The sequence below is a fragment of the Balaenoptera ricei genome, chromosome 14 (assembly GCF_028023285.1).
Source record: "Balaenoptera ricei isolate mBalRic1 chromosome 14, mBalRic1.hap2, whole genome shotgun sequence".
NCBI classification, from domain to species: Eukaryota; Metazoa; Chordata; class Mammalia; order Artiodactyla; family Balaenopteridae; genus Balaenoptera; species Balaenoptera ricei.
This window is the reverse complement of record NC_082652.1, coordinates 47,079,629-47,098,548: the sequence shown is the minus strand read 5'-3', so window position 1 is coordinate 47,098,548 and position 18,920 is coordinate 47,079,629. Positions and strand designations below refer to the sequence as shown.

The window sequence follows — 18,920 nt, the reverse complement described above, 5'->3', positions numbered from 1 at the left end:
TTGGAAGAGTTTGAGAAGGATAGGTCTTAACTCTTCTCTAAATGTTTGATAGAATTCGCCTGTGAAGCCATCTGGTCCTGGGCTTTTGTTTGTTGGAAGATTTTTAATCACAGTTTCAATTTCAGTGCTTGTGGTTGGTCTGTTCATATTTTCTATTTCTTCCTGGTTCAGTGTCGGAAGGTTGTGCTTTTCGAAGAATTTGTCCATTTCTTCCAGGTTGTCCATTTTATTGGCCTATAGTTGCTTGTAGTAATCTCTCATGATCCTTTGTATTTCTGCAGTGTCAGTTGTTACTTCTCCCTTTTCATTCCTAATTCTGATGATTTGAGTCTTCCCCCTTTTTTTCTTGATGAGTCTGGCTAATGGTTTATCATTCTTATAGCAGCATTTTTAAAAGTTTAAACTGTAGGTATAGTATTTTAACGAATAGAATTAAAATGTAAGAATTATTTGAACTTACAAGAAATTACACCACTTAACAGTTAAAAGTAACTATGGTAAGTTGAAGTTTTGAATTCAAATAAGACATTATCTCTGCTTTTTAAAAATATACCTAGGACAATCTTCAATGGTACACTAAGCAGTTAATATACTATCCCGCCCAAGTGACTGAATATTTGGCAGTTAAAATATTGCCTTTTACAGTAATCCATAAGGAAGAAATAGCGCATTTAGATTTTTAAAGCCCTTGTGTAAATACTGGGTCTAGTTTCTAGATTTTCTGGTGCCCCTCCACTGTCATTCCTTGAGATGGTCATCTTTAAATATATTGTACATGGAGGACCAAAGAGGATTAGGTTTGTAATCCATTTCAAATACATAATATCAGTGACTTGAGTAAAAACAAACAAAACCCATATTTACTAAATCATATATAGGAAGGGGAAACAATGTTTGTTTTGCATTTATTTGTTGTCAAAGAAAAGCTCTTGAAGATTATGGCTACCAAATAGCTTGTCTGGGAGTGATTTCTATGAGTGACTTTAGAGTCGTTAAAATTAAAAAAAAAAAAAAAAAAAGGCAGTATGAATAGAAATGGATGAGATTCCCCTTCAAAGTAGTCAGGTTGGGAGGCTAAATTCTCCCAGTGCCTCTGTCACCGCTGTGCAAAGTACTTTTGGATTTTTTCCTTAGGAATCTACTACAGAGCTGGTGTGTGAGAAAATGTTTCCTATTACTTTAGAGTTGCTCCTTGTGTATGACAGTTGGAGCTGCTTCCACAGTTGAAGGGAAAGCCATTATGGAGATTTCCTCATGCCTTCCTGTTCTACATGCTTTTCCAACCTTATCTTTTACATTCGTGATATAGTACCTTGACAGAGTTTAGCCTCTAGTTGTCTGGCTGTTAAGAATGATCTGGAAGCCAAAATAGTCTTGTTTACTTAATAAAGTAGATGACTTACTGGCATTAGAATTTTCTTCTATTTGTCCTAGAAAAGTAGACATAGAAAATACCGGAGGGTTGTCATTTATATCCAAAACCCTGACTCTGAGCTCAAGAATTCTCTCTAAATCTTGGCCCAGTGAATTCACAGCCCGACAATAGATCTAGGAGAGAAAAGAGGAATAATTACGTGGTGCAACACATATTTATTAAGTTCTTGCTTTCTTTGAACACTATACTAGGCATTGTGGGACACTAAAAGAACAGTAAGACATATTATTTCCTACTTGAAGGTAGACACAAGTAGTACTTATAATCAGTAAGGGGAAGCAAACACTAACTCAAAATCCCATTTGAGAAAAGGTAACATGATAAGTTACACGAAGGAAGAACAAAATTACTGTGACTTCATAGGAGGATGTAATGATTGAGAGATCTTCAAAGAAAATTTCAACAGGTGGAGCAGGGAATTGGCAGGGTGTTTCAAGCAAAGGGATTCACGTGAGGAAGGAAATGGAGTGGTGAAACCTCGTTGTTTGGAATTAGGAATAGGGGTTATGGGGCTTGAGAATGTGACAAAGGAGAGTCACACGGGGGCTTCAGAGAAATATAGCATTCATGGGATAGGTGTGGCTATGTGGGTGTTTATATTATTATTTGGTGTATGTAAGTGTAATGTATACTATTTTGCCTATGTGATATTTTTCATATAAAAGTGCATTGTGCATCAAGAAAAGCTAATAGGCTGGCATGTTGATTTAGAGTTTTCAGGGAAACATTGTGGGAGACAAGGCAGGAATACAGACTTGGAACAGAAGTCTAAGGAATTAAAGTAGTTTGAGGCAGACGGAAAAGCAGTATGAGTGAAAGCCTGCAAGCGTAGATTACTATTTGAAGGCATTTTGGAAAATTATGGGGTTTGAATAGAAGAGGTTACAAGATCAAAGAAAGTTTTAAAAATGTCTGTATTTTTATTTTTCAAGTATTAACAAGTGTTGACCCTAATGATAGATGCAAATGGATTAACAGCCAATGGAGCAAGCAGAAGAAAGATGAAAAAACAAAGTTGATTGATTAAGGTTCTTGGACAGGTAATTATGGGAAAATAGATAGCTCTTGGGATAAGCTGTTGAGAAAAAGAAGAAAATCGATCCCGTGTTTGGATTTAATTCAGAACATTTCTGAACTGGAGGAGAGAGAATTAATTGTGGGAGTTTGTGATGAAGGGTCTCAGACTTTTTAATGAAGTTGGTCACAGGTCAGCTTCATAAAGTGGAAATGAGGTGGAGGGTTTGAAGTTTTGTCACAGTAACTGTAAAGAATAGAGTGAGATTCGTTAAGGGTGAATTAAATTATCTCCAAGGCACATTCTGAGCTCAGGTGAGCTTGAGCAATGCGATTTTATCATAAAGTATGTTCACTCAGGAAAGGCTCCATCAGGAGCTCCAGAATCATCATTTGGCATTGGAGTTAAGAGGAACCGATATTCTCAACTGAATTAAAGTAAAAGAAGTTAGGTGCTTGCTCTTCCAAACAAACACTTTAGCTTGACACTGGGGACTGACCAGAGGTTAGCATTTTTGCTAAGGCAGTTAAGCAAACACTCCTTTCTCTCTTAATCTTTTGTTTGTTTTGGGTCATAAGATGCTCATGAAATAAGGGACAACCAAAAATGCCTAATATTGAGACTCTTGAAATCAAATCAAGTATGATCTGAGCTTAAGATAGTCCAACAATAATATAGGCCTGAACATACATATTCACCCACTTACAATGAAAAAAGGGGTGACCTCTCGATCAACTATGGATGTTATATTAATTTCACCAGTTTTTTGATTAATAACAAAGATTCCGTAAGGTGGTTGATCAATTCCTACTCCAGAGATGCGGTATGTAACTTGCTGGTTTGCAGCACAATCTGAGTGAATCTGCAGAAAGAGCACAGGTGAAAACATTACAGGGTGCAAATCAAGAGTGCTATGTTTGATATAAGACAGCTATCTTTCTTGAGAATTGTTGAATGTGAGTATCTGTTATCTTTTGAGAAATGCTGGAAATAGAGAATTATTTTCCTAGATAAGAGGAATAATAACAGCTCTATATTTTCAATGGTAAATGACAATGTAATAAAAGAAATTCAATTTCTGTTTCTACCAAATTAGAAAAAAGTAAAATATCACTCTAATAAATCTAAATCTATGCAGTCATCTTTCATGCATTCATTCATTCAACATTTACAATGGATTGTATTATTTTTAGTCTCTGTGCTAACGTTGGGGCTAGAGTAGAGAACTCCTTGCAGTCTTAAGGAGTTTACCAATATTATTACATAACTTTTATCTTTTGATTAAAAATTTTTTTAAATGTAAAGTTTTAGAAGAAAGTTTAAAGTAGATTTATGTAGGTGACAAGAGTTATCTGACTCTGTGTAGAAGATTTTAATTTTGAAAATGAGGAGGATGTATTAGCAGAAAAGTAAGAAGACCACCCCAAATGAAAGGTTAGAGAAACCAGGGCTCTCTTTGAAATAAAAAATTGTATGACTGTTAAGCAATCTTATGGGGAAATCTCTGTGTAAATTTGTGTATATATGTTTGTATGTGTGAATCTGTGTGTGGGGATATGTTTCCGTGTGTGTGCGTGCGCACATGTGTGTGAGCCCATGTGTGCAAAAGGAAGAAAAGGGAAAATAAAAGGAAAAGAGAGTATGAAACAGGGTACATGGTGAATGTTCATAACAAAGCCAAAAGTAGGAATTCAATTCTAAGAAATTAGGAGGCAGAAGTAGCACACATTGAAATAGTTCCTGTGAATGTGCTGAGCATTAAATTCATTGTATAAATCACTATATTGTTTTCATCTAGAGTTTGGGGTGACATATGATCATGTATATTAATTTCACCGGTGTGGTGAGTCAATGTTTAACTGTTTACCCAAGTGCCTAAATTTCTTAATTTATACTTTTAATGGCTTCAATTTTCATAACCTGAATGGCTATAGTTTTGTTCTGTATAATAACTTCTCAGTGAGATGTGTTCATAAAATATTTAAAAGACAGGTTCTTTTGAAAATTTAGCTCTATCCATTCTGATTTTTGATTTTATGCTTTGGGGTTGATACTTACTTTGGCGATTGGGTTCCTCTTTGAGTTGTCCTCACCTTCACGGCAGGCTGCAGCGAACTTGATCCACTCACGTTTTTGCCTCCTGACGGAATGCCACTTGATGGTGCCATTTTTAGTGTTATAATCTCTGACCTTGGGTGGGCAGGATAAAGTAATAGTATCTATTAACTTTTATTCATAATTCACATTCCACTGGAGCTTTTGGAGGATGGGGTAATTATAATGTCAGAAAGAGAGGATGTTTCATTGGGAAAATTGTTAATTTTGGTAATCTATTAATTTTAGCATAACATTAACTTTACTTATAAGGATGAATTTTCTTTGGAAAATATGTTGCTTCTCCCAAACCATTTTTCTTATTTTTAATTTGGAAAAAATTAATTTGCTATATGTTACCTGGATTTGAAATTCACTGTTAACTTCCAGCACCACCTATAAAAAATAAGATAACCATAATTAATTTTTAATTGAATGCTTTGTAATTCATGCTATCTCACTGCTTAAAAAAAAATTAAGCAATAGTCTTGTGGGTTATTAGCAGGTGAATTTGGTTTATCTCTCCAGTTCTGATGACAATGCTAAGGATTCCTTTATGTTTGGTTTTTACCTTTCAATTTTGCTCTTCTTTTCATTACTTTTATTGTTAACCTCTTTTTCATTCTTAGCCTATGCAGATACTTGTAATCATATGAGCTAGGACATTTGAAGCTAGAACCCAGGGAGAATGAGGGTTGGGAACTCAGGACCTCTTAGTAAATCTTGTGCCTGAAAAGCTGGAGATACTCGGATGCTATTTAGTGATTCAACAGCATGTTATGATACTAAAATATTTGATGATAGTTTTGGGATCTGACTAGCCACAGATGGAAACAGAAAAAAAATTTTGGAGTAAAGAAAGGATATAAAGCAGAAAATATCAGGAAAGCTTTGGAATATTTGCTTTTTCACTGTCCAATTCTAGATGGAAGATTTTCTAGTATTCTTGAAAATCTTAAGATGATAAATCTTTAATTTGCTTTGAAATATGAGAATAAAAAGTTCTAAAATAAAAACAATTTTCTTTATGTAAAAATGAGTTCATATTTGATATTTTATTGTTGGCACTAAACAAAACAGATGATATAAATGCATCCTTCCATAGCAATGAAAATAAATTACAAGACTGTAGGGAGAAATTGCTGTGTAAGCAACTTTCATTAGTCTTTTCTCCTGCATTAAACAATTTCCCTGTCAAACAAGTGAGCTAGTCAAACAGAGCTCAGCCTAGGTTCATCTCTGGCCTTGATCTTTACATATGATTTCTAGTGAAAATCATACATATAATTTAAATTATTTTTCTCTAAAAACAAAGGCATTTCTAAAAACACACACACTTACATATTAAGTCTAATATATCAATATGCTTAAGACATTGTAAAATATCTATCTAAAAATTAGGTGTGAAAAAAAAATAAAAATAAAAATTAGGTGTGGATTTGAAGGGTTTGTTTACATTTATTAAATTTTAAATTTAATTTAGAATCAATTAAAGATAGTGTAAATTCTTAGTTTTTATTTTTCCCTAAATAAGAAGTTTTGAACTTTATCTGTTTTTTTTTCAGAATTGTTAATTACAAAAACTGTTATCACAATTAGACTTTATCTGGACTGTTGATAAAAGAAAATTATAGTTTGCATTTTAAAAAATACTAGTAAAAAAAAATTAAAAAAATAAATAAAAAATACTAGTAATAGTAATTTCAAAATATAGTAAATTACTTTTTACAGTTAGTTTCAATTTCACCATTAAAGAAAAACAAAATTTTAGTCTCCAAGTACATATTTTTAAAAATTGCCATAATTGATAATTCAGGAAAATATGTATTTATGGTTAATATGAGTGTGTAAAGAGATAATGTTTTTATTATAGGAATTATACACTCCTGGTGTCTATTTAATGTTAATCATTATCATTAATCACCATTACAGTTCACTGAATGATAACTAAGTACTAGGCAATGTGTTTAGAGAAATCCGTGCATTCAATCTTCATTAGTACATATGGTCAATAGTATAATTCTCTCCATTTTACACATGAAGAAATTGAGGTTTGGATATTAATTTAGGGCTAAATACAATCCAACACAATTCAGTCTAAATTTGTTCTTGAGGTGTGGGTTTTACAATAAAGTATAAGAGCCTATTCCAAGTAAATTACTAAGTAAAATATACTACAAAGAATTGACATTATTACAACTTTGAGAATTCAAAATAATTCTGATTTTAATCTAATCTCATAATATCCTTGTGAATTAGGAAGGCTTATATACAATAATAACAACAACAATAATAGTAATACTATGGGGTAAGGGATAGGGTAGAAAAATAAATGGCCCAAATCATCCAAGTTACTTTGGACAAGTAACTGAAATGTTATTGTAGAGTCCTTCTTGGGCACAGAATTGAAATGATGTTAATGCAAATGTGTATTTCTTGCTACCTGTGAACTCATGAACACTTTTTCCTCTTGTTTGTGAGAGTGGGACTGGGGTGTGGGTGTATCTAATTTGTCCGTTTGGAAGCCATTTCTTCATAGCTACAGAGTTGTGTATGCATCTGTTACCTGTCTTGTACTTCCCTTTCCACAATGAAGTGTCAGTGCCTGCTGTTTGTTTTGGAGAACTATGCCAGATGACTAAGAAACCTTGCAACTTTATGGAGCTGGGTCATTCTTTTTCCCATGAGTAGCAACTTAGGCAGAAGACCAAGCAGGTTTCACCACAGTGTCAGGCTCTCAACTGGATTAGTAATTAAAAAACTGCCGAGTCTGCTTTAAAATGTGTTTTGTTGAGATAACCTTATTGTGATTTGTTCAGAGTCCAGAAAAAACTCTGAAACAAAGTCACTCTTGGACTTTCAAAGGCAAAACAATGAGATAAAAGGAGGACTTGGTAGAGTCAGAAAACTCTCAGTGTACTTCCTCGGTTCTCTGAGCTTTAGTTTTCTCATTTGTGAAATGATGGGGGTAGACTAAATTTTATACAGTTACCTTTTCAATTCTGACATCAAGCCCCTGTGTGCAGTAGGAAAATATGGAAGTTTTTTGATCACGGTAAAGGCATGATAAAATTGTGGGTTTAAAAGATTACTCTGCCAACAGTTGGTGAGAGTGGTGGGAAGAGTCAGTGATCACAGGCCACCAGCAGCTGAGTGTTTTGCATGAAATCAGGCCAGAGGTGAGGATCTGAACAGGAGCAGTGGCCATGGGAACAGAAGGGGACAAGATCAAGGGAGAGATACTGCATGGTTGAAATTGACAGGGCTTGAGAACCAATGGGATGTGGGAGTCAAGAGAGGGAAGAATCTCAGGTGGCAGCAGTTTTAAACGGGCAGATCAGGAGCAAGGCCATAGCAGAATTTAGCTGGTTAGAACACATCAAGTTTGAGATGCTAGAAAAAGGCCTGGGCAAAGATGCTTAGCAGTTTGAAATACGACTTAACACCGTGAACAATGGTGGTCCAAGACTGATATATGGAGGAATATCTTTGCAGGTAGGTTAGTTGAAATCATGGGAGAATTTGAAATCCCTCAAGAATACAGCAAAGAAACAGCCTGTGGGTGAGAATGAAACTAGGGGAATCCCTACATTTATATAACTGGGAACAATGACAAGAAACGAGAAACAAAAAGAGAAAAAAGAAGAAGTGGCTGAAAAAAATAGGAAGAAAATATCATTGGATGTCAAGGATGTCAAAGGAAGGGAAAAGTGAAAGACAGATGGGTGTGAACTGTATCAGATATGAAATAGTTGAGCGGAGTGAATCCTGAGGAAATCTGAGATTTTCTGTGACCTTGAACAGGATGCTTTCAGTTGGATGGAACAGGCCCTTTCTGACTGAAAGAAACTGGGGAATAAGATGGAGGGGAAAAGGACATAAACCATTTTATTTTCTTTTGCCCGTGCTGCGAGGCATGTGGGATCTTAGTTCCCTGACTAGGGATCGAACCCGTGCCCCCTGCAGTGGAAGCATGGAGTCCTAACCACTGGACAGTCAGGGAATTCCCAAGAGGGCATAAAGATAGTCACTTTTCTAAGAAGTTTGGTGATTAAAAAAAAATAAAAAACAGAAATATGTGATGGTAGAATTAGACGTAGTGTCCAAGGAAATATTTTGGGAGAGGGAGACGGGTTTTTAAAGGAGGAGAAAGAGGAGAGTAAGAAATTTTGATTTGAAAGCAGAGAGGTTCAGAATGAAAGTCCTTGATGGAGATGTCGTGATGGGGAGAATGGGAGGGAATAAGCAGAAAGAAAAGACTTTGAAGACAGAGAGTAGGGAAGAGAGGATGGAGATGAAAATCACTTGATTGGAGAGGGAAGTTGAAGGACACTATCCTTCTAGACAAGATCTAGACCTTGTCCCTAGAATAAAGATAAGGTTATTTGGGGGCAATTAGGGGACTAGTTTGGATTCTGAAATGAGTTGGGAATATGGTCTGTAGAGATTGTGACAGAGAATCACTTAGAGATGAAGACAGCGTTGTCAAGCTGAGTACATCTCAACTCTCTTGACCTCTGCCTGTGGGTGTTGCGGTGAGTCACTTAGCCATTCTGTGCCTCAGTTTCCTCATCTGTATATGAGACTAAAGCCCTTTCCAATTAAGACATTCTAAGAAAGCAGTGCATAATTCACTTAAAGCGCATCCTCAATGGGTCTTCCCTGAATCATTATTTTAGGAGCCAATCCACATATTTTTTTAAAAAGCCACAAGACACAAAATTGCATGCTAATTTCAATGTCTCTCTAATTATACTCATTTTTAGTTATTTCTTTTGATTTTGAGGTTTACATTTCTTTGCATGTAATAAAAATGGTCTTGAAAGTAGTAAGTGATTTTTATAAGGAAAACCTCTCGCATTTAATAATTGTAAGGTAGTCTTCCACAGTCTCTTGACAGTTTTTTAAGCATCAAATTCTACTGTGTTTAGCTGTTTTATACATCACAAGGATGAACCTGAGATAAAGCTAAAATATAATAATTTGCTTCTTTTAAAAAACCTCCTGTTTTGTCTTTCCTTTGTATTACTTGGACAATAGCTATCAGTCTGGAGTTGACAACACCTTGATAGCTCATTCCTCATATTTGTTCATTGGTTTATTTATTTATTTGACAAATACATATCAAATGTATATCCATACTTGGGTGTGGACCCAAGGCTGGATTAAGACTTTCAAAGGGGGCTTCCCTGGTGGCGCAGTGGTTGAGAATCTGCCTGCTAATGCAGGAGACATGGGTTCGGGTCCTGGTCTGGGAAGATCCCACATGCCGCGGAGTAACTGGGACCGTGAGCCACAACCACTGAGCCTGCGCGTCTGGAGCCTGTGCTCCGCAACAAGAGAGGCCGCGATAGTGAGAGGCCCGCGCACCGCGATGAAGAGTGGCCCCCGCTTTCCACAACTAGAGAAAGCCCTCGCACAGAAACGAAGACCCAGCACAGCCTAAATAAATAAATAAATAAATAAAAAATAAAAAAGGCTTTCAAAGGGCTTAAGCCCTAAAACTATTACGGTAAGCCTTAGATTAAATGTAAATGTAATAGTGCATCATAAAAATACATGTTAGGGAAATTCAGTGTGATTATTTTCATGTTTAATACCCTGATGATTTTTTAGGCGTGTGCAGGGGGAGAAAAAGACAAACTATCCGGGCTTCCCTGGTGGCTCAGTGGTTGAGAATTCGCCTGCCAATGCAGCGGACAAGGGTTCGATCCCTGGTCCGGGAAGATCCCACATGCCACGGAGCAACTAAGCCCGTGTGCCACAACTACTGAGCCCACGTGCTGTAACTACTGAAGCCCACGTGCCTAGAGCCCGTGCTCCACAACGAGAGAAGCCACTGCAATGAGAAGCCCGCGCACCACAACGAAGAGTAGCCCCTGCTCACCGCAACTAGAGAAAGCCCACGCGCAACAACGAAGACCCAACACAGCCAAAAATAAATAAATAAAAATAATAAATAAATTTATTTAAAAAAAAAAAAAAGACAAAACTATCCAAAAATTCCCTTTTGATGCCTCTGCTTTGTGAATTAGACATCTACGGAGCAACCTTGCACTGGTGCAAGGCACTGTGAAGGATACAAATGTGAATCAGAAGAGAACTTGCCCTCCAATAACTTACAGTCAAGTCGTTTTATGAGCAGCAGGCAGCCATTCATTTCTGAAGATGTGGTTTTTCCTTAGACAAGGTTGTGCCCTGTGCTCATGGACCAACTGAGAATATGGATCAGCAACCAGTGGCATTCAAACCACTTTGACTTGCCTAAGTCCATTAAAGGACCTGGCATGCCAAGCATAGCCAGCAAGGGTGACATGACCCAGTGTTCTGTAAGGATGTTCCCTCACTGAGGGAAGCATAGTGAGTTTAACTGCATTACTGAGCATGCATCCTGCTTCTGTGTTAGGCCATGCCTGTTAGGACACGGGGAACCTCAGCAACAGTGTCCTTGAAGAATGTGTAGTGGAGAAAAGAGTTATCAGAAATTAAGTGCTCTGGCTATAGACAGAGTGTTATTTTTCTAGATTCATGAGCCTTGTTAAGTAGGTAAATCTTGTCCTTTAGGGGCCATGCCTTCAGATTTATCCAGTTAGCATTTCCTAGTTCTTTAGGTTTTTCTATTACCTAAATCAGACACAGCAAAATGTTTTACTCTGTGGCAACTCAAACCAATTAAATGATGACAAATTTGTACTCTCTGTTTTCATAAAAGTGAAAGAACATGCTGATCTTAAATCTGCTGTGAAATTCCAAAGCTTTTAAGAGCATCATCATTTTGCTTAAATACAATGTATAAACTTAACAGGTGAACTGAAATGCTGCTTCCATTTTCTATAAAATATGTTACTGAAGTTCTAATGTCTATAATATGTTTCACTGTAATATGTGCACAAGAAAGCATAAAGAATCCTCTCTTTTGCTTCTCTTCTGTTTGGTCTGTACTAGTTTGTTAGTCCTTCTCTTGCTTTAGGCATCAGTGAACACAATCATGGAAATTTAAGATGACTGGTTCACGTTAAGTTGATGAACTATGTAATAAAGTATATATTACATTCTGTGTACTTTAGCACTGGTCCTGAGAAATACTCTAAAAACACCTGCTTTATCCTTAATAATTTCAGCTAAGTTCAAATTGTGGAGTTAGTTTATCAAGTGGTCAGAAGGGTTTTTTTTAAAAGGAAGTATTAACCATGGAAAGAAGAGAAGCTAGGCTGGTATGATGAACTGAAAAACCGATCAATCCTGGTAATAGATAAAGATAGGTTTATTTGTTCTTTGAGTGTAAGCTGCAGAAGTTGGCTTTTATAGAAAAAGACACCTTGAGATTTGTATTGATTTGAGGTGACTGATTGGACCTGGTAAAGTCGCAAGTAAGTTTTAGAAATCAATAGAACTATAAAAATTCTACTGGTTCTACTTTGCTTTCCCACAGTCACCATGCCATACCTCATAACACGGTTACAACCATTCACAGAGATTTCTTATATTTGATGCAAAGGTAACATTGTTTTCTGGTCTAGAATTCATTCTAACCACCACTCAGCCCCCTGCCAGCCACACACACTAATCTCATGGAAACAAAAAAGAAAGAAAAATAAATGTAGCATCAATAACATTTATTTGGCTTGCAGTGTTATAACAGCTGCAAACTATCGTCTGTCCAGCCAACTTGTCTAAATAATGGAATAGTTGTGTGACAGTCTTGGTCTCTGTAAGAGCAGGTTCTTCAGCTTTATTCTCCCTGATCTAACCCATTAATTTGAACAAGGTCTAACACTTAAAGGTACATTGAGCAGACTACACAACATACTTGTAAATACATGTTTGCCCAGCTCTCAGTGGGTTTGCATTAAAGATACTACCAGCTTAAATGTCTTAAAGGTCTTCAAAATTGTCCAAATATGCTCCCTAATTTAGATTTTCACTTACCAACTTTGAGCAGAGAAGAATATAAAGACTTTACATAGATTTCTTTCTTTTTTTTTTTTAATTGGTAAAAGCAAACATTCAGAATAAGGCTAGCAGAAAAGTAAGAAGAAGAGTTTGCTGTAGTGATGGTTAATTTTCAGAAAAAAGTATTTTAAAGCAAAAATAGATTGGATAACTCCAAAGGACATTTATCCAAATCATCTGGTAAAATCAGTAGTAAAAATAAATTGTGATTTTCTAAACCTCAGAAAGTGAAATGTTTTACAAAAAATGTTACGATAACATGAAATGAAACATCTCAAGTCTTTATAAAATAAGTTCTTTGAGAAATAATTTTCATAAGGTGTATGAGAAACTTATGATTGATTCCAAAGCAAAATATGGCAACAAACAAACAATCTACATATAAACAAACAAAAACTATCCAGACTCAGAAAATAAAGTACAAGTGCCCAGAAATCTCTCTACAAAGAAAGTTCAACGAGGATACATGATTTTGATAAAATGATATGTTGTACTGAAGACCGACTAGTTACAATTGGCTGTTTAAAGGAATTCCACAGGATGTAATCAGTTAGAAATAATCATAAAAATAGTAAAAGAAGGCATCGTATAGATTCAATGAAAGTACATAAGCATCTGAATAAACTTTAATCAACTGACACTATAATAGGCCTTAATTGGATCAAATTTATATGAAATTAAAAATAAAAGTATTTTATTATTGCATAATTAACAAGCCCTCCTATGTTCAAATGACGTACTCTGTGGTGCTCATTAATCCCTGCTGTGTCGCAAATTATGATATCGTCTGATCCTCAGGATCACGTCCATGAAATAAGGCTAATGTTTGAAGGGCAGTTTGGAACTACAGCTACAGCTTACTGATGCTCACTTATAACTAAATTCACTGGTTATGGCCTCTCAATTAAAAGTGAATTCAAGCTAACCAGCATATGTTGAATCAAAGATCTACCTTGTTATAGAAACACAACAATCCAGTTCAAAAATTAAGCAAGTAGAGACACATATGCACCACAGCACTACATCTTGCCAAACTGGAGGACAATTTACCTGACACTCGCCTCTTTGGATTATATTAACCTTATTGTGAGAGAGACTACGATTTTCAATTTTTCAACATAAGTGAAATTGAGGCAACACACTGGTGTTGCCCTTAGAATTATCTCTAAAGAGAAGACGAGTAACATGTAGGGGGGCAATGATAAAGCATTCTGTTACATTTCTCTGATCATCAAATGTACAACTTTTATGTCACAGTCATTACTGACTTTCCAGTAGTAAGAACCAGTATCATAATAATTATACTTACTCCTTAATTATAGCCATTCCTTCACCTACTATGTCATTTATAAATCTCCTGTACTGCCATTCTTTTTGAAATTAAAAAATGTTGTTTTAAATGAAGTTACAGTTTAGCAGTGTGGGGCTTCTGATATTAGTGATATGGACCCCCAACCACATATGGAACTGCTGAGATTGTTTGGATGGTGAAGCCAGGCACAAACAGCTATGATTTTAATTTGTATGGATCCTAATTTTATGTTTTAAAAATTAGAGTGAATCTACTAGCAAAGATATAAAAAGTATGGGAAAATGTCTAGGTTAAAAATCAAGCTACACCTGTGAGATTAGTTTTCAAAGCCCACCTGCAAAAGAGAATTTGAACAACAAAATGCTATTAAGTAGTGATATGACTTTCCCAAATTCAGTGTTTTCCTGGCATGACTTAGCAATGACTTCGATGTCAGAGATGTGATATGATGAGTTAATGTGATGCATTAATATGATCTTGAGTCTTCAATTAAGGAGAGAAACACTATTTAAAAATCTAATTTATAAAATCACCTTATCATTAACATAAACCTTTAACGGGTTTAGGTTGGAAGTAACATAAAAAAACATTGTCTTAAAAGTCCTCACTTGTTTACAATGAAATGATGGTGGAAAGTTTTTAACAGGATCCACTTACCAGGAAAATGAACAGCACTGCAGCTGTTCTGAAGAAGGGCCAGTTCATTGCTGCTGGGTTCTCTTACAACCAAGACCAAGGGAGTTTTGTTTGTTCTTCTCTGTTCTTTTTCCTCCCCCCACTCAGCTGGTGTCTGCTTAAAATAATTTCTCAGTAGATGTTCTTATGTGCAGGCTTTGAGGTGTTTCTTTCTTCTCTGGGAGCAGGTCTGAAGGTGCGGATAACCTGTCTAGATCCCCACCCTAAAAACTTGGGCTGGTCTCATTGCAGTGCTTAACAAGATCATCATCGCTCGCAGGTAAAAGCTTGGGGACACACCCTCTTCTAGCCGAAAGGCAGCTCTTTGTGAGGCATGGAAGATTCATTCCTTTATTGAAGGTTTCCAGTGGCAGGCATTTATTTATTTATTTTTTTTATTTTTTTATTAACCCATTAACTTTTAATTAATTAATTTATTTATTTATTTTATTTTTTTGGCTGTGTTGGGTCTTCGTTTTTTTTTTTTTTTTTTTCTGTGCGAGGGCTTTCTCTAGTTGTGGCAAGCGGGGGCCACTCTTCATCGCGGTGCGCGGGCCTCTCACTGTCGCGGCCTCTCTTGTTGTGGAGCACAGGCTCCAGACGCGCAGGCTCAGTAATTGTGGCTCACGGGCCCAGTTGCTCCGCGGCATGTGGGATCTTCCCAGACCAGGGCTCGAACCCGTGTCCCCTGCATTAGCAGGCGGATTCTCAACCACTGCGCCACCAGGGAAGCCCGCAGGCATTTAAAATGATCAGAAATGTGGAGAGTTGTACAACTGATAGGGGCTTTTCACCCTATGCTTTATTTACAGGTTGTTTAGCTTCTTCCCATGTTAAAAAGGCAAGTGGAGTCTGGAAGTTTATATTATTCAAAGAGGATTATCTGGCCCATGCTCCTTGCCAGATCTTCAGGTCACAGTAGAAAATTATAAACTTTCCATTTCAGTGGTCGTTAGGAAACAGTCAGTCATTTTCTAAGCTATTTTTTAAGAGACAGAAAATTTGCTAATGTAAAAGTGAGGATTTTTTTTTAAAGCATTAGTTCATACAAGCAAAACTGTGATACTTATAATGTTCCTTGCATAAATCACAATTCCTTTTAAGTGACCAGCCTAAGTCTATGGAAGTCTCTGTTTTCTCTCTAAATGAATATCTTCTTTCCCCAATTATTTTTCTCTCTTTAAGTTTCTGTCCTCTTCAAATGCAGTAAAACAAAATTTAAAATATCACTAAGCCAGCTTAAAAGTAAACAATCAAAACCACCAATTAAAGTCCTGTTGACAGGCTTCCCTAGTGGCGCAGTGGTTGAGAATCTGCCTGCTAATGCAGGGGACATGGGTTCGGGTCCTGGTCTGGGAAGATCCCACATGCCGCGGAGCAACTAGGCCCGTGAGCCACAACTACTGAGCCTGCGCGTCTGGAGCCTGTGCTCCGCAACGAGAGAGGCCGCGAGAGTGAGAGGCCCGCGCACCACGATGAAGAGTGGCCCCCGCTCGCCGCAACTAGAGAAAGCCCTCGCACAGAAACGAAGACCCAACATAGCCAAAAATAAATAAATTAATTAATTAATTAACAAAAATAAAAAGTCCCGTTGATAATTTTAAAAATGAGGATCAGAGCCTGAAATACTAATGGAAACACAGAAATCTGTTCTTCAGGTGAAGTGGGTTAAAAGTCAATGAGGATTCCCGAGCCCAGAGCCAAGAATCTATATAGTGAGCCAATTAGAGCACAGGGAATACACTGGAGAAAAGGTTGCCCACACATGCAAACGGGAAACTGAATGCAGCCCTGAAGTCTGTGAAAATAAATAATGACTCTCACAGGGAAGCCTTCGGAAGTGTTCTGGGGTAACCTCCTCTTCACCTGGCAATGTCTCGTATAAACATTGTGAGTGGCAGGAAGTCTATGGAGATCGAAATGGCAGTCTGGAAAAAGAGATCTATCTGATAAGATGTTGATTATGGTCAAAAGGTGTTAAAAATTGTCCCAGAAAGGAAGGATATCTCTGAGGGTCAGAGGTTCTCTAGAATGCTGTCATTTCACTGTAGGTATGTGGCAAAGAAGGTTACTCCACACTGACTTGAAATTTCATGCTATTCATCATGGAGTTTAGAGGGAAGGAGATAGGCTCCCTGTATTTACTTGCTGTGCATAAGAATTGGTTGACGTGAATAAATAAAATAAAAGGAGATGATCAGGCCAAATTTCTTATTCATCAAGTAAGATAGAACGTAAGTATCGACCGATGACTTAGTCTGAGCAATGTATTAGTAGTAGGCCTGTCTGACCATGAATGACTAAAGACTCACTGGGCGCTGGAGGTGAGAGGACTTGCTCCTGCAAGCTTTCCAGGGGCCAGTGAATGTTTTATCCACCCTGAATTCTGGGCATGTTGCTAAGATGTACACAGGGCCTCTTCATGCATGGAATGACTCTTCCCCACACCCAGTTCTGACTCCACCCCTAACTCAAGGCCTTGTTCCACAGTACCAACCAACTAAAGCATCCTAAGGCAGCAAGGTCTCCAGCAGCTTTCTGGGGAGGAGGTGTGGCAGAACTCCGATGCTGCAGAACAGTGGCTATGTTAATTGTCACATGAGAACTAGTGACATTAAGCAAGAAGTGGGGAAGGGAGTTTATGAATCACCATCCCTCCTCCTTCATCTCTTTCTCTGCGTTTTTCGTTCCTACTCATCTTAATGTCCTTAGAACAGTATCGTCCAATAGACAACTTCCTGAAATGTGGAAATGTTCTCTATCTGTGCATCCAGTATGGTAGCCACTAACCATATGTGGCTATTGAGCATTTGAAATGTAACTAATAGGACTAAGGAACTGAATTTTTAACTTTAAGTTAAATTTAAATAGCCACATGTGGCCAGTGGTTACCATATTGCCCAGTGCAGAGAGGTTAGAGCAACATTGCTTTTATTATCTTCTATCTTATTCTAAGCCTTAATTCCTGTTCTTTATAAATTCAGCTCCTTCTAATTAAATCTACCCTATTCTTTTTCTCAGTTGAGGGAACTCTAGCTTTCTGCTTTTCCAGTCAGCACATTTGATTCCTTTTCCTTTATGCATTTCTATCATCTCAGTTGCCAAGTCCCTTATTTTTGACTACTTGCTGATCCTATTTCTTAATGCCAATGAATTGAGAAACTTTAAAACATAGGTAGGCAACAGCACACACCTCTCTCATTTCTATGGTCATGTTTTCTCAGGTATTTCTTCCAGGCCCTTTATCTGTAACCTCACACCCCACCGTGGCATAAGTGCTGTATAAGGTTGCTCCTTCTCTCTGGTCTCACTGTACCCTATTTCTACTATGAACAATGTTCATTATGTGCACCTCCACTTACATACCAACAGTTCTCACTTCATGGGAATTTTATGAAATTCGGGGTGATTTTTCTGTTGTTGTTTTTTTTTTTTTTCCTGGTGTTTTCTGGTAAGCTGACAGATTTTCTCACAAGGATCAAAATTCTCCTGGGAAATAATTTTGCTCTCTCATAAGGCACTGCACACCCTAGAATGTCATCCCAAGTGTCTACATTTCTATATTTTTTCACAGCTTGGGATACTGTAATACCCTCTTGAAAGACAAAATAATCAGCATCTTTCACAAGAGGTGATGGATTCTACTGATCTAGAATTTCTTAAGCCTTATTAAAGTGACTATTCTATCTCCCTTCATTTACACAGCACCCATAGCATGGACTCATATATTCCAGAGAAAAACTTTGGAATATGTTTTTATGTTATATGTGAGCCTCTGGTGTCGTATATGTATCTAAACTACCTTAATCAGCTCTAGAAATTGTTTAAAAAATAGGTGAAAGATTTTTTTAAAATCTTAAAAGTGGAGAATTGAGATAAATGTTAAGGATAATAGGAACAGAAACTTTTGTATTTCCCTCTATATTAATGTTCCTATGAGATGTATTGATTCCAGGTCTTTTTTTTTAATAAATTTATTTATTTTGTTTATTTTTATTTTTGGCTGTGTTGGGTCTTCATTGCTGCACGTGGGCTTTCTCTAGTTGCGGCGAGCAGGGGCTACTCTTCATTGCGGTGGCTTCTCTTCTTGCTGAGCGCGGGCTGTAGGCTTGCGGGTTTCAGTAGTTGTGGCATGCGGGCTCAGTAGTTGTGGCTCGCGGGCTCTAGAGCACAGGATCAGTAGTTGTGATGCCTGGGCTTAGTTGCTCCACAGCATGTGGGATCTTCCTGGACCAGGGCTCGAACCCGTGTTCCCTGCATTGGCAGGTGGATTCTTAACCACTGTGCCACCAGGGAAGTCCCTTGATTCTAGGTCTTGCTCACATTGTTTAAAGTCAGACTATTCCTCAATGAGTCACATAAAAAAGTCTGGAGGATGGAGGCTGCTTTAGATTAAATGAGACTTCGTGTATAACAATCAAATGCAATGTCTGATA

At 37.2% G+C, this 18,920-nt stretch overlaps 1 protein-coding gene across 1 annotated transcript in view; it reads right to left on the bottom strand.

Annotated features, from left to right (window-relative positions):
• DSG1 (desmoglein 1) overlaps positions 1-14,514 on the bottom strand; it is a 37,118-nt gene extending 22,604 nt beyond the window's left edge. Inside the window, exons 1-5 of the mRNA XM_059893842.1 lie at positions 14,467-14,514; positions 4,905-4,940; positions 4,509-4,640; positions 3,157-3,312; positions 1,404-1,548 (exon numbers count right to left, since the gene is read on the bottom strand). Of these exons, the coding sequence (XP_059749825.1) occupies positions 1,404-1,548; positions 3,157-3,312; positions 4,509-4,640; positions 4,905-4,940; positions 14,467-14,514 (517 nt within the window). The remainder of the gene's footprint in view (positions 1-1,403; positions 1,549-3,156; positions 3,313-4,508; positions 4,641-4,904; positions 4,941-14,466) is intronic.
• Positions 14,515-18,920: the final 4,406 nt, after the last annotated feature.